The 12,616-nt window shown below is 39.5% G+C and overlaps 1 protein-coding gene across 3 annotated transcripts in view; it reads right to left on the bottom strand.

Moving 5' to 3' along the window:
• Positions 1-4,526: 4,526 nt before the first annotated feature.
• The window catches only part of rbm41 (RNA binding motif protein 41), a 37,981-nt gene continuing 29,891 nt past the window's right edge, over positions 4,527-12,616 (bottom strand). For all 3 annotated transcript variants that reach the window (XM_030154704.1, XM_030154703.1, XM_030154705.1), the window contains 2 exons: positions 10,030-10,177; positions 4,527-4,805 (listed from right to left, as the gene is read on the bottom strand). In XM_030154704.1, coding sequence (XP_030010564.1) covers positions 4,642-4,805; positions 10,030-10,177 — 312 coding nt within the window. In that variant the 3' untranslated portion in view covers positions 4,527-4,641. The remainder of the gene's footprint in view (positions 4,806-10,029; positions 10,178-12,616) is intronic.

Here is a 12,616-nt window from a genome sequence, read left to right as displayed (position 1 = left end):
CGTCCACCTTTAACCCTTACAGACCCAAACGTCCACCTTTAACCTAAACCATGTCCTGATCTAAACTGTTTAATTCCTGTTGATCCACTAATCCTATCAATCCATGTCAATAATTGGTGTCAAATATAGTTCTTCATCTTTTCATGGTCATCAGATATGACCATATTTGGACGTTCAGAGGCTCCGTAGTTACCGTGGAAACACCATCATCTTCTCCAACATTGATTCCCCAGTAAAACCCATGGAGTTGGATCAATGGCAGTGGATGGACACACTGGGCCAAAAAGTTCATAAGAGATTTTACTAAAAAAGTCACTTTTTCTTCACTTTTCTCTGTTTTTTTTATATAAAAACCCTCAACTTTAATCTGAACTTTTATGAACATCTACATGATCAGTAATGAAACATAGCAAAATACATGATATTCACTGAAAAAACACAAAATACAGAGGATAATATTATAATAAACAGTGATAAATTGCTTAAGAAAGGTTAAATAGAGAGAAAATTTTATTTGGGAACTGCCATAAAAGTAGCTCTGGGTTTTTATGGGTTAATAATGATGTGCAAGAAAATCTTATCATATACACTGAGAACATCAGCACTTTTGTCATTTGTTTTCCAATTCATCTTATTAAACTATGTAAGATTTAACACATTTAATATCTGAGGCAGATCATTTCTATATATATTTAAAAAAAAAACAAAACAAAACTAAGTAGACCAGTGATTACTGCACAGACGAACACAGTTTGCCTCAGAGCATAACTGTCTAACTCAGGGCTGTCAAACTCATTTTAGTTCAGTTCCACATTCAGCCCAATATGATCTCCAGTCAAATAATAACAGTGAAAAAGTTAAATTAAATTAGGATAATGTTTACATCTACAAAGTTTCCTTAAAAATCCAAACAATAGGAACAACTTGAAATGCCTTAAGAAAAATAAGTGCAATTTAAAAAATATTCTGCCTCAGTTTATCATTTACACACATACATTATAACTTACAGATTAATTTTTTGGGCTGTTCTCTCTCTTTTTTTTTTTTTTTTCTTATAGTGAATAGTTTTTTAGGCTGTTCTCTTTCTTTCTTATAGTGGATAATTTTTTAGGCTGTTCTCTTTTTTTTCTTATAGTGGATAATTTTTTTAGGCTGTTCTCTTTTTTTTCTTATAGTGGATAATTTTTGGGGCTGTTCTTTTTTTTTCTTATAGTGTTTAATTTTTGGGGCTGTTGTCTTTTTTTTTTTCTTATAGTGGATAATTTTTTTTAGGCTGTTGTCTTTTTTTTCTTATAGGGGATAATTTTTTTTGGCTGTTCTCTTTTGTTTATTATAGTGGATAATTTTTTTTAGGCTGTTCTCTTTTTTTTCTTATAGTGGATAATTTTTTTGGGCTGCTCTCTTTTTTTTCTTATAGTGGATAATTTTGGGGGCTGTTCTTTTTTTTTCTTATAGTGGATAATTTTTGGGGCTGTTGTCTTTTTTTTCTTACAGTGGATAATTTTTGGGGCTGTTGTCTTTTTTTTCTTACAGTGGATAATTTTTGGGGTTGTTGACTTTTTTTCTTACAGTGGATAATTTTTTTAGGCTGTTGTCTTTTTTTCTTATAGTGGATAATTTTTGGGGCTGTTCTTTTTTTTCTTATAGTGGATAATTTTTGGGGCTGTTGTCTTTTTATTTCTTATAGTGGATAATTTTTTTTAGGCTGTTCTCTTTTTTTTCTTATAGGGGATAATTTTTTTTAGGCTGTTCTCTTTTTTTTCTTATAGTGGATAATTTTTGGGGATGTTCTTTTTTTTTCTTATAGTGGATAATTTTTGGGGCTGTTGTCTTTTTTTTTCTTATAGTGGATAATTTTTGGGGCTGTTGTCTTTTTTTTTTCTTATAGTGGATAATTTTTGGGGCTGTTGTCTTTTTTTTCTTACAGTGGATAATTTTTGGGGCTGTTGTCTTTTTTTTCTTACAGTGGATAATTTTTGGGGCTGTTGTCTTTTTTTTCTTATAGTGGATAATTTTTGGGGCTGTTGTCTTTTTTTTCTTACAGTGGATAATTTTTGGGGTTGTTGACTTTTTTTCTTACAGTGGATAATTTTTGGGGCTGTTGTCTTTTTTTTCTTACAGTGGATAATTTTTGGGGCTGTTGTCTTTTTTTTCTTATAGTGGATAATTTTTGGGGCTGTTGTCTTTTTTTTCTTACAGTGGATAATTTTTGGGGTTGTTGCACCTCTGGGCCACTGTAACGAACAGACGAACACTTGACAGTCAGTTAAACACCAGGTTTGAAAAGGGACACTATTCAGCTTCACTGTCGTCTGTACACACCAAGCATCCTGCCCACCTGTTAGTTCAACCGGCCCCCCCTAATATTAATATGAAGGACAGAACCAGTCCTGATCATGAGGTCTGTTTCCATCCACAGCTGTGGTTTGACTGTTCAGTGACTAAATGCCTCCATCTAGTGGTGAAGGGGAGAATAGCACTGAGGAGGCATCTGAGGTCGGAATAATAACAAGAATAATACTAATAATAAATTACACTTCAATAAATAGCACTTTTCATTCAGCAGAATCTCAACGTGCTAAAGAGAGAAGACAGTCCAATAAAAAATAAAATACTGCATCAAGAATAAAAGACTTAAGGAATAGGGCTGTAAAAAAACATTGAATCTGCAATATATTGCGATATTTCATTTCACGATAGTGTATTGATATTAAAAAGTACTGTACTGGTATTTTTAGGTATTTATTCAAATGCAGATATTGTGGAGGTTTCTTTTTGTTTTTCCTTTTTGTTTATATTTTATTTATTATTATTTAACACTCTTACTAAATAATGTTCGTTCCTTTGTTGGGATCACACACAAAAAATGTTCTGATGTTAGTTCTGAACAAATAGAATCTGAACATTTGAACAGGATCTGAAACTGGAATGTCTGTAAAACAGAATTTCAGTTTGAACACAGGAACATTTTGTGATAGAACATTAGATCCTGATCTGATCAAATAAAAATGTGTTTAGTATTTGTGCAGATTTCTGGTGTAATTCAATTCTTCAAAGAAATAATCATTTAAAAAAAAAGAAACAAACTAAAAATGGCTTTTTTAACAGTATCATGATATATTGTGATATATCATATCGTGATCATAGTATTGTGATTTGTATTGTATTGCCACATTCTTGCTGATACACAGCCCTGATCATGAGGTCTGTTTCCATCCACAGCTGTGGTTTGACTGTTCAGTGACTAAATGCCTCCATCTAGTGGTGAAGGGGAGAATAGCACTGAGGAGGCATCTGAGGTCAGAATAATAATAAGAATAATACTAAAAATACTACTACTACTACTACTACTACTACTACTAATAATAATAATAATAATAACTTGCATTTATAGAGTACTTGTCATTCAGCAGAATGTCAAAGTGCTACAGAGAGAAGACAGTCCGATAAAAAATAAAAAACTGCATCAGGAATAAAAGACTTAAGTGAATAAAACAGAGCACCATGGTGGGCCATAAAAAGCCGGTCTAAACAGGAACGTTTTTAGCCCCTTTTTGAAGGAGTCCAGTGACTGAGGAGCTCTGAGGTGGTCAGGGAGGGAGGTCCAGATATGGGGGGGGGGTGGTTATTCAAAAACAATGAACTGATTTCATTACACAATATTTTAAGGAAAAGCCAAGTCCCAAGTATTCTGCTGACAATCCACTTTTATTTCCTGTCTTCCAAGTGTTCAGTGTGTCCACCACCTGCAGCACAGACAACATCAGTGCCATCAGAGGGCTCCTCCCAGTCGCGTATCAGCTGATCACCATCCACTGAGTTGATGCTGTTGTTATTGGGTGTTTAAGGTCATCCAGGTCAGAGGGTAGCGGTGGAACGTAAACGTAGAAAACTCCTCTTTCAAACGGTCACTGACTCATTCCATGACGACGCAGGAGAACTGAAGCAGCGCGTCATGAAATCAGTTCACATTCTTTTTGACTCACCCTGTACAGAACTGAAACGACACAAAATCTGATGTACAGTCATCTCAGTGTTAATACTTTTTTGGTTCATGTGCTGACATCAGCACATGCATAGACATGATGACAACAGCTGGACCGATGCCAAAAAAAAAATAAAAAATTACATTGCGAGGGGCGGGGCTTGTTGGACCTGGAACCACTTGTTTAATTTAATTTAAAATTTTTATTCTACTTCTATATTTGTATAAATATTTATATAAATACCACATTTCTTACTTTTCTTTCTACGTTTCATTTGTTTGTCGTATGTTGCTGCTGTTAACTGTCAAATTTCCCCACAGTGGGAAAAAGTCTTACCTTATCTTATTTCATCTGATCTGATCTTACCTTATCTTATCTTTTCATACCTTATCTTACCTTACCTTATCTTACTATCCACTTCTTCTGCATATGTCACAGAATCCAGATGCTGAACATCATCTTTTTCTGTGTGTTGTCTTACAGATACAGAAATGTAACAGTAAAGTGAATAACAGAAGTGACATGAAGTACGTCCGCAGCAGCGACATGCAGACGTGTGTTGACGTCAGACTGGCAGGATGACGGCTTTGAACATTCAGAAGAATTACACCGCACACAGACTGCACGTCTCAGGTCTGGAGCATCTGTGTTTCTGTCAGGAATCATCCTTTTTCCTGTCGCTGTTTTCCTCCTTCTGCACTTGATCCTCCTTCTGTTTCTCCTCTTCTTGACGCTCGCGGCCAAACTCAACCACCAGAGGTTTCCCTAGCAACCGGTATCCGTGGACCAGCTCGAGTGCTTTCTGGGCCGTTTCAGCATCTGCCGGAGGAACACAAGTACACAGACTGAAGGCTGGGAATGCACAAAAATGGACACCTTTAAAATGGAAGAAATGTCCTCAGACAATCCCCTCGACTTGAACTCTAAAACCTTGGGTGACGCCGCTGACCATTTTATTTCCTCCGCCAAGGAGGTTATGTTTTTGCCGGCGTTGGTTTGTCTTTGTGTTTGCAAGATAACTCAAAAAGTTATGGATGGATTTGGATGAAAATTACTGGAAATGTTGATACTGGCACAAGGAACAAATGATTAAATTTTGGTGGTGATCGTGGGGGGGCACTGATCTGCCTTGGTGGAGGTCTGCGCTCTCCGAGTGCTTTTCTAGTTGTAATTGTCACGCTTTGGTTTGTGACTAAATACTTCCAACGGTACATTTAACCCTTTAAAACCATTTGTATCATATCTGCTACACCAGGTTCTGAGACTTCTATCTAATCAATAAGATCAACACTTTCATTAAAAACCTGTTGTATGTGACCTGACAGGTGTTTTCTGCCCTGGTGGATTATCAACCCACTACAGCAGTACAGTTTTGTTTTTTGCCTTTTTCAATATAGCCGCTAACGTTAAATCATCTAATGCCACGTTTCCACTATGTGGTATCAGCTCGACTCGACTTGACTCGACTCGACTCGGCCTTCTTGTGTTTCCATTTCGAAAAGGACCTGGAATCTGGTACCCAGTACTAGCTTTTTGGTATCTCCTCCGCCGAGGTTCCAGGACTGGGGACCAGATACTAAAAGGTGACGTGTAAACACTGCAGACCACTGATTGGTCAGAGTCGTCTCTGTGACCCGCCCTTTTACAAAAAACAGATGCAGAGGTTTACAGTAAATACAGCGGTAGGTTAATCCACATGATAACAGCCCAAAAAACTACACCATGGTTTGTCGAGGAGGTTCAGACGTAAAAATTCAGCATGAGTTTGATGAGAGAACAGGCAACGAGCGAGTTTACCAGCAACTCTGAGCAGACGACACAAAGTAACGTGACGCAACGCTATGACGACCAGGTACTGTTGGTAGTACCCTGTAATGGAAACGGTCTCCAGGAACAGGACCAGGTATCCAAGTCGAGTCAAGCTGAGCTGAGTCGAGCCGATTCCACGGAGTGGAAACGCAACATAACACACATTTTGTATGAAAGTCTTTGGTAATTTTCAACAAGTTACATCAAGAAGAACATTTATATCGTAATGCGGTTGAAAATGAAAAATTTTTGAAATATATTAAAATTATGTTGCCATTCAAGGGAAATAAAAAGGTTGTAAAAATTAAAAAGACTATCTAAAATGTTCTATATCTGCAAAATGTTACTGGTAAAATGTATCTTTTATTGAAAGCCTTCTCACTTTTCCGTTCATTTGCTGGTTTCATAACCTGTGTTTGAAGGACAAACACTGCAGAGCATCGTTCAAACCTGCTCTAAAATCACAGGCGTCAAACAGAGACCCCCACTCTTTGTTGGGGGGGGGGCAGTGCTGAAGAAAGCCAAACCCATCTGGGGTCAGATCCACCGCTCTCTGACTCCTCAGTTTGTCGTGGTGCCTTCAGGGTGTCGTTTTTATGTGCCAGTACAGAAAACAAGTTGTTTTTTCCAATTCTTTTGTGCCCTGTGTTACAAAATTGTTAAATTGCGTTGATGGTGTATTCTGGAGGTGTTTGGATGGTAACACATTGTTTTGTATTGTCGGTTAGGTCAACTTGATGAGTTCAACTTGTGAACTGTAATGGACTGACACACTGTGTGTTTGTGGGAGAACTGCTCAGAAATGCTGCAGATGAATAAGGTCTACCCTCTGGGATCAAGACAGTTTCTGAATCTGAATCTGTATTTTTGGATCTAAAGTTAATGATGCTATGAGCAAAAAGTTGCCAAAACACCCAATGTTTCAAATGTGATAAAAAATATATCATAAACAACAGTAGAAAAGCACTCAAAGAGCACAGACCTCCACCCAGACTTTTGGGTCTTTAAGGGTTAAAGGTGGACGTTTGGGTCTTTAAGGGTTAAAGGAGGACGTTTGGGTCTGTAAGGGTTAAAGGTGGACTTTTGGGTCTTTAAGGGTTAAAGGTGGACGTTTGGGTCTTTAAGGGTTAAAGGAGGACGTTTGGGTCTGTAAGGGTTAAAAGAGGACGTTTGGGTCTGTAAGGGTTAAAGGAGGACGTTTGGGTCTGTAATGGTTAAAGGTGGACGTTTGGGTCTGTAAGGGTTAAAGGTGGACGTTTGGGTCTTTAAGGGTTAAAGGAGGACGTTTGGGTCTGTAAGGGTTAAAGGTGGACTTTTGGGTCTTTAAGGGTTAAAGGTGGACGTTTGGGTCTGTAAGGGTTAAAGGTGGACGTTTGGGTCTGTAAGGGTTAAAGGTGGACGTTTGGGTCTTTAAGGGTTAAAGGTGGACGTTTGGGTCTTTAAGGGTTAAAGGTGGACGTTTGGGTCTGTAAGGGTTAAAGGTGGACGTTTGGGTCTTTAAGGGTTAAAGGTGGACGTTTGGGTCTATAAGGGTTAAAGGTGGACGTTTGGGTCTTTAAGGGTTAAAGGTGGACGTTTGGGTCTTTAAGGGTTAAAGGTGGACGTTTGGGTCTGTAAGGGTTAAAGGTGGACGTTTGGGTCTGTAAGGGTTAAAGGTGGACGTTTGGGTCTGTAAGGGTTAAAGGTGGACGTTTGGGTCTGTAAGGGTTAAAGGTGGACGTTTGGGTCTTTAAGGGTTAAAGGTGGACGTTTGGGTCTTTAAGGGTTAAAGGTGGACTTTTGGGTCTTTAAGGGTTAAAGGTGGACGTTTGGGTCTGTAAGGGTTAAAGGTGGACGTTTGGGTCTTTAAGGGTTAAAGGTGGACGTTTGGGTCTTTAAGGGTTAAAAGAGGACGTTTGGGTCTGTAAGGGTTAAAGGAGGACGTTTGGGTCTGTAATGGTTAAAGGTGGACGTTTGGGTCTGTAAGGGTTAAAGGAGGACGTTTGGGTCTTTAAGGGTTAAAGGAGGACGTTTGGGTCTGTAAGGGTTAAAGGAGGACGTTTGGGTCTGTAAGGGTTAAAGGTGGACGTTTGGGTCTTTAAGGGTTAAAGGAGGACGTTTGGGTCTGTAAGGGTTAAAGGTGGACGTTGGGGTCTTTAAGGGTTAAAGGTGGACTTTTGGGTCTTTAAGGGTTAAAGGAGGACGTTTGAGTCTTTAAGGGTTAAAGGTGGACGTTTGAGTCTTTAAGGGTTAAAGGTGGACGTTTGGGTCTGTAAGGGTTAAAGGTGGACTTTTGGGTCTTAAAGGGTTAAAGGAGGACGTTTGGGTCTGTAAGGGTTAAAGGTGGACGTTTGGGTCTGTAAGGGTTAAAGGAGGACGTTTGGGTCTTTAAGGGTTAAAGGAGGACGTTTGGGTCTGTAAGGGTTAAAGGAGGACGTTTGGGTCTGTAAGGGTTAAAGGAGGACGTTTGGGTCTGTAAGGGTTAAAGGAGGACGTTTGGGTCTGTAAGGGTAAAAGGAGGACGTTTGGGTCTGTAAGGGTTAAAGGAGGACGTATGGGTCTGTAAGGGTTAAAGGTGGACGTTTGAGTCTTTAAGGGTTAAAGGAGGACGTTTAGGTCTTTAAGGGTTAAAGGTGGACGTTTGGGTCTTTAAGGGTTAAAGGTGGACGTTTGGGTCTGTAAGGGTTAAAGGAGGATGTTTGGGTCTTTAAGGGTTAAAGGAGGACGTTTGAGTCTTTAAGGGTTAAAGGAGGACGTTTAGGTCTTTAAGGGTTAAAGGTGGACGTTTGGGTCTTTAAGGGTTAAAGGTGGACGTTTGGGTCTGTAAGGGTTAAAGGAGGACGTTTGGGTCTGTAAGGGTTAAAGGAGGACGTTTGGGTCTTTAAGGGTTAAAGGTGGACGTTTGGGTCTTTAAGGGTTAAAGGTGGACTTTTGGGTCTTTAAGGGTTAAAGGAGGACGTTTGGGTCTGTAAGGGTTAAAGGAGGACGTTAGGGTCTTTAAGGGTTAAAGGAGGACGTTTGGGTCTGTAAGGGTTAAAGGAGGACGTTTGGGTCTGTAAGGGTTAAAGGAGGACGTTTGGGTCTGTAAGGGTTAAAGGAGGACGTTAGGGTCTTTAAGGGTTAAAGGTGGACTTTTGGGTCTTTAAGGGTTAAAGGAGGACGTTTGGGTCTGTAAGGGTTAAAGGAGGACGTTTGGGTCTGTAAGGGTTAAAGGTGGACTTTTGGGTCTTAAAGGGTTAAAGGAGGACGTTTGGGTCTGTAAGGGTTAAAGGTGGACGTTTGGGTCTGTAAGGGTTAAAGGTGGACTTTTGGGTCTGTAAGGGTTAAAGGTGGACTTTTGGGTCTGTAAGGGTTAAAGGAGGACGTTTGGGTCTGTAAGGGTTAAAGGTGGACGTTTGGGTCTGTAAGGGTTAAAGGTGGACTTTTGGGTCTGTAAGGGTTAAAGGAGGACGTTTGGGTCTGTAAGGGTTAAAGGTGGACTTTTGGGTCTTTAAGGGTTAAAGGAGGACGTTTGGGTCTGTAAGGGTTAAAGGTGGACGTTTGGGTCTGTAAGGGTTAAAGGTGGACTTTTGGGTCTTAAAGGGTTAAAGGAGGACGTTTGAGTCTGTAAGGGTTAAAGGAGGACGTTTGGGTCTGTAAGGGTTAAAGGTGGACGTTTGGGTCTTTAAGGGTTAAAGGTGGACTTTTGGGTCTTAAAGGGTTAAAGGAGGACGTTTGGGTCTTTAAGGGTTAAAGGAGGACGTTTGGGTCTTTAAGGGTTAAAGGTGGACGTTTGGGTCTGTAAGGGTTAAAGGTGGACTTTTGGGTCTTAAAGGGTTAAAGGAGGACGTTTGGGTCTGTAAGGGTTAAAGGTGGACGTTTGGGTCTGTAAGGGTTAAAGGTGGACGTTTGGGTCTTAAAGGGTTAAAGGAGGACGTTTGGGTCTTAAAGGGTTAAAGGAGGACGTTTGGGTCTTTAAGGGTTAAAGGTGGACGTTTGGGTCTGTAAGGGTTAAAGGTGGACTTTTGGGTCTTAAAGGGTTAAAGGAGGACGTTTGGGTCTGTAAGGGTTAAAGGTGGACGTTTGGGTCTGTAAGGGTTAAAGGTGGACGTTTGGGTCTTTAAGGGTTAAAGGTGGACGTTTGGGTCTTTAAGGGTTAAAGGTGGACTTTTGGGTCTTAAAGGGTTAAAGGAGGACGTTTGGGTCTTTAAGGGTTAAAGGTGGACGTTTGGGTCTTTAAGGGTTAAAGGTGGACTTTTGGGTCTTAAAGGGTTACCTCTCAGGGTGATGAAGGCCTGGCCCTTCATCCTTCCGGTCAGCAGACGGTAGAGGATCTGTGGATCGTTCTCCTCCTCAAACCTGCAGAACAGCGCCACCAGCTGGGCCACTGACGCCTGTGCACTCAGGTTCTTCACACACAGCACCTACAGAGCAGAACCAGAACAACTGTCAGCAGGTAGATCATCTGTGTGGAACCACAACACACGTTATATCATCTCTTTCCCTCCATGACCCAGTGTAAACAGACGAATAAACACAGACACTGAACTTTATAATGGAGTCCCATCCTGCTGCTGTAAGTAGTACCAGAACCCACACTGAGGACATGGACCACTCAGTTCCCTTCAAAGACTGGATGACACCTAACATCATAGGTGTTAATAACCCCGTTCATCCTGCAGGTGTTTTACTGGACTCACTTTTCTGTGTGTGTGTGTGTGTGTGTGTGTCTTTTAAATTGAGTCATTTTATATTTATGTTTTTATTCTTGACTGTTCTATTAATTGATGTGTGAATTTTACTCTGAGAACTTCAGAGATCATATACCTTCCTGAACTTTTCTCTCCTAATTTTCTCTATTTATGCCCCAGTGAATACATGTTACTGACTTGACTTCTTCCCTGGAGTCTCTGTGCTTTATCGCCTCTCAGGTTTTCCCTGGATCATCACAGGTTTTCCCTGGATCCTCTCTGGACCTGCTGCTGTGGTCCTGCCTCTCTCCTCCTTCATCGTCATCACTCACTTATCCATATAGTTCTGATAGTGTTTATTCTATAGTTCCATAGATGTTCTAGTTAGTTTTCTGTGCATCAGCTGCATCCATGTGTCTCCCCCTACTTCCCCCCTTCTCCCCCTCTCCCCCCAGTCTCTCTCTATCTCTCTCTCTTTTTCTCCTCCTTTACTCTCTCTCTTTAACCCCAACTGGTCCAGGCAGACGTCTGTCCTCCTCAGTCTGGGTCTGCTCCAGGGTTCTGCGGTTAAAGGGAACTTTTTCCTTCCTCTGTCTCCACTCACTAGTGTTCACTCCTGGAGGATTCTGCTGGTTTCTGTAAATTGGCTTCAGTCTGGTTTGGACCAACTCTAAATGTAAAGTGTCATGAGAGAACTTTTGTTATGATTTGGTGCTATATAAATAAAATTTGATTTGATATAAACTAATTTTGTTGCACTCTATTCTATTCTATTCTATTCTATTCTATTCTATTCTATTCTATTCTATTCTATTCTATTCACTTCTATTCTCTATTTGCTTCTATTCTATTCACTTCACTTCACTTCTATTTGCTTGTATTCTGCTCTGTTCTATTCTGTTCGTTTCTATTCTATTCTATTCACTTCTATTCTCTATTTGCTTCTATTCTATCCTATTCTATTCTATTCTATTCTATTCTATTCTATCTAAATAGTAAACAGAGTATGATTTTGCCAAATGTGAACAGGTACAATTAACATTTTCTTACCACTGACTTTTAAATTCATGTATCAGTTTTCTTTGATTTCAGTAAACAACCATCTGCATTCTAATTCAACTCTAGTTTTGGTTTAACTGATTCTTCAATCGTATCCTTGGTTTTATTAAACTGACTTTACTTCTTAACAGTGCTACAGAGACTGTTCAATATTAAACCTGGATTTACTTATTTTAAAGCTAGTTTTTACTTCCACCAGGAGGTATTGTGATCACTTTGCCTTGTGCGTTTTTGTTTGTTAGCAAGATAACTCAAAAAGTTATGGACGGATTTTCATGACATTTTCAGGAAATGTTGATACTGGCACAAGGAACAACTGATTACATTTTAAATTTTGGTGGTGATCCGGGTGGGGGGGGGGGATCTGTCTTGGCGGAGGTCTGCGCTCTCCAAGTGTTTTTCTTGTGTTAAACATGGATTAGATGTAGTTTAGTTGAATGAATAACTGTTCAGTGTGTTTGTTTCCTTCTACAGTGAACACAGCTCATATATGATATTAGATCATTATGTTGTTCTGTTCAAACCTAAGCAGTGTTTGTAATACCTGAGGGACTGTACTCTGCTGTAGTCTGTGATGGTTATGGACGAATAAAAAAACTGTATGAGCTCTAAGGATGTCCTCCTACTGCACAGGTGTCAAACATGCGGCCCGGGGGCCAAAAACGGCCCCACAAAGAGTCCAATCTGACCCCTGGGATGAATTTGTGAAATGCCAAAATTACACTGAAGATATTAGCAATCAAGTATGTTAAACTGATTTTAGGTCAATTCAATCTGAAGTGGGTCAGACCAGTAAAATACTACCATAATAACCTATAAATAAAGAAAACTGCAGATTTTTCTCTTTTTTTTTACTGTAAAAAAAAACCCAAACAGTTAAATTATACAAAAATGTTTACATTTACAGACTAGCCTTTTACAAAAAAACTAAATAACCTGAACAAACATGAACAACCTCAAATGTCTAAATAGAAGTGTGTGGAGTTTTACTAATATTCTGCCTGTTATTAAATGTTTTGTGTATTTGTAGATCCACTGTGATCTGTAAGTTATCATGCACATGTAGAAATGATAAACTAGGTGCAATATAAATAAAAATATCTGGTTGTTTTT

This window comes from Sphaeramia orbicularis, chromosome 14 (assembly GCF_902148855.1).
Source record: "Sphaeramia orbicularis chromosome 14, fSphaOr1.1, whole genome shotgun sequence".
NCBI classification, from domain to species: domain Eukaryota; kingdom Metazoa; phylum Chordata; class Actinopteri; order Kurtiformes; family Apogonidae; genus Sphaeramia; species Sphaeramia orbicularis.
The sequence above is the reverse complement of the archived record's forward strand: the minus strand, read 5'-3'. Positions and strand labels throughout refer to the sequence as shown.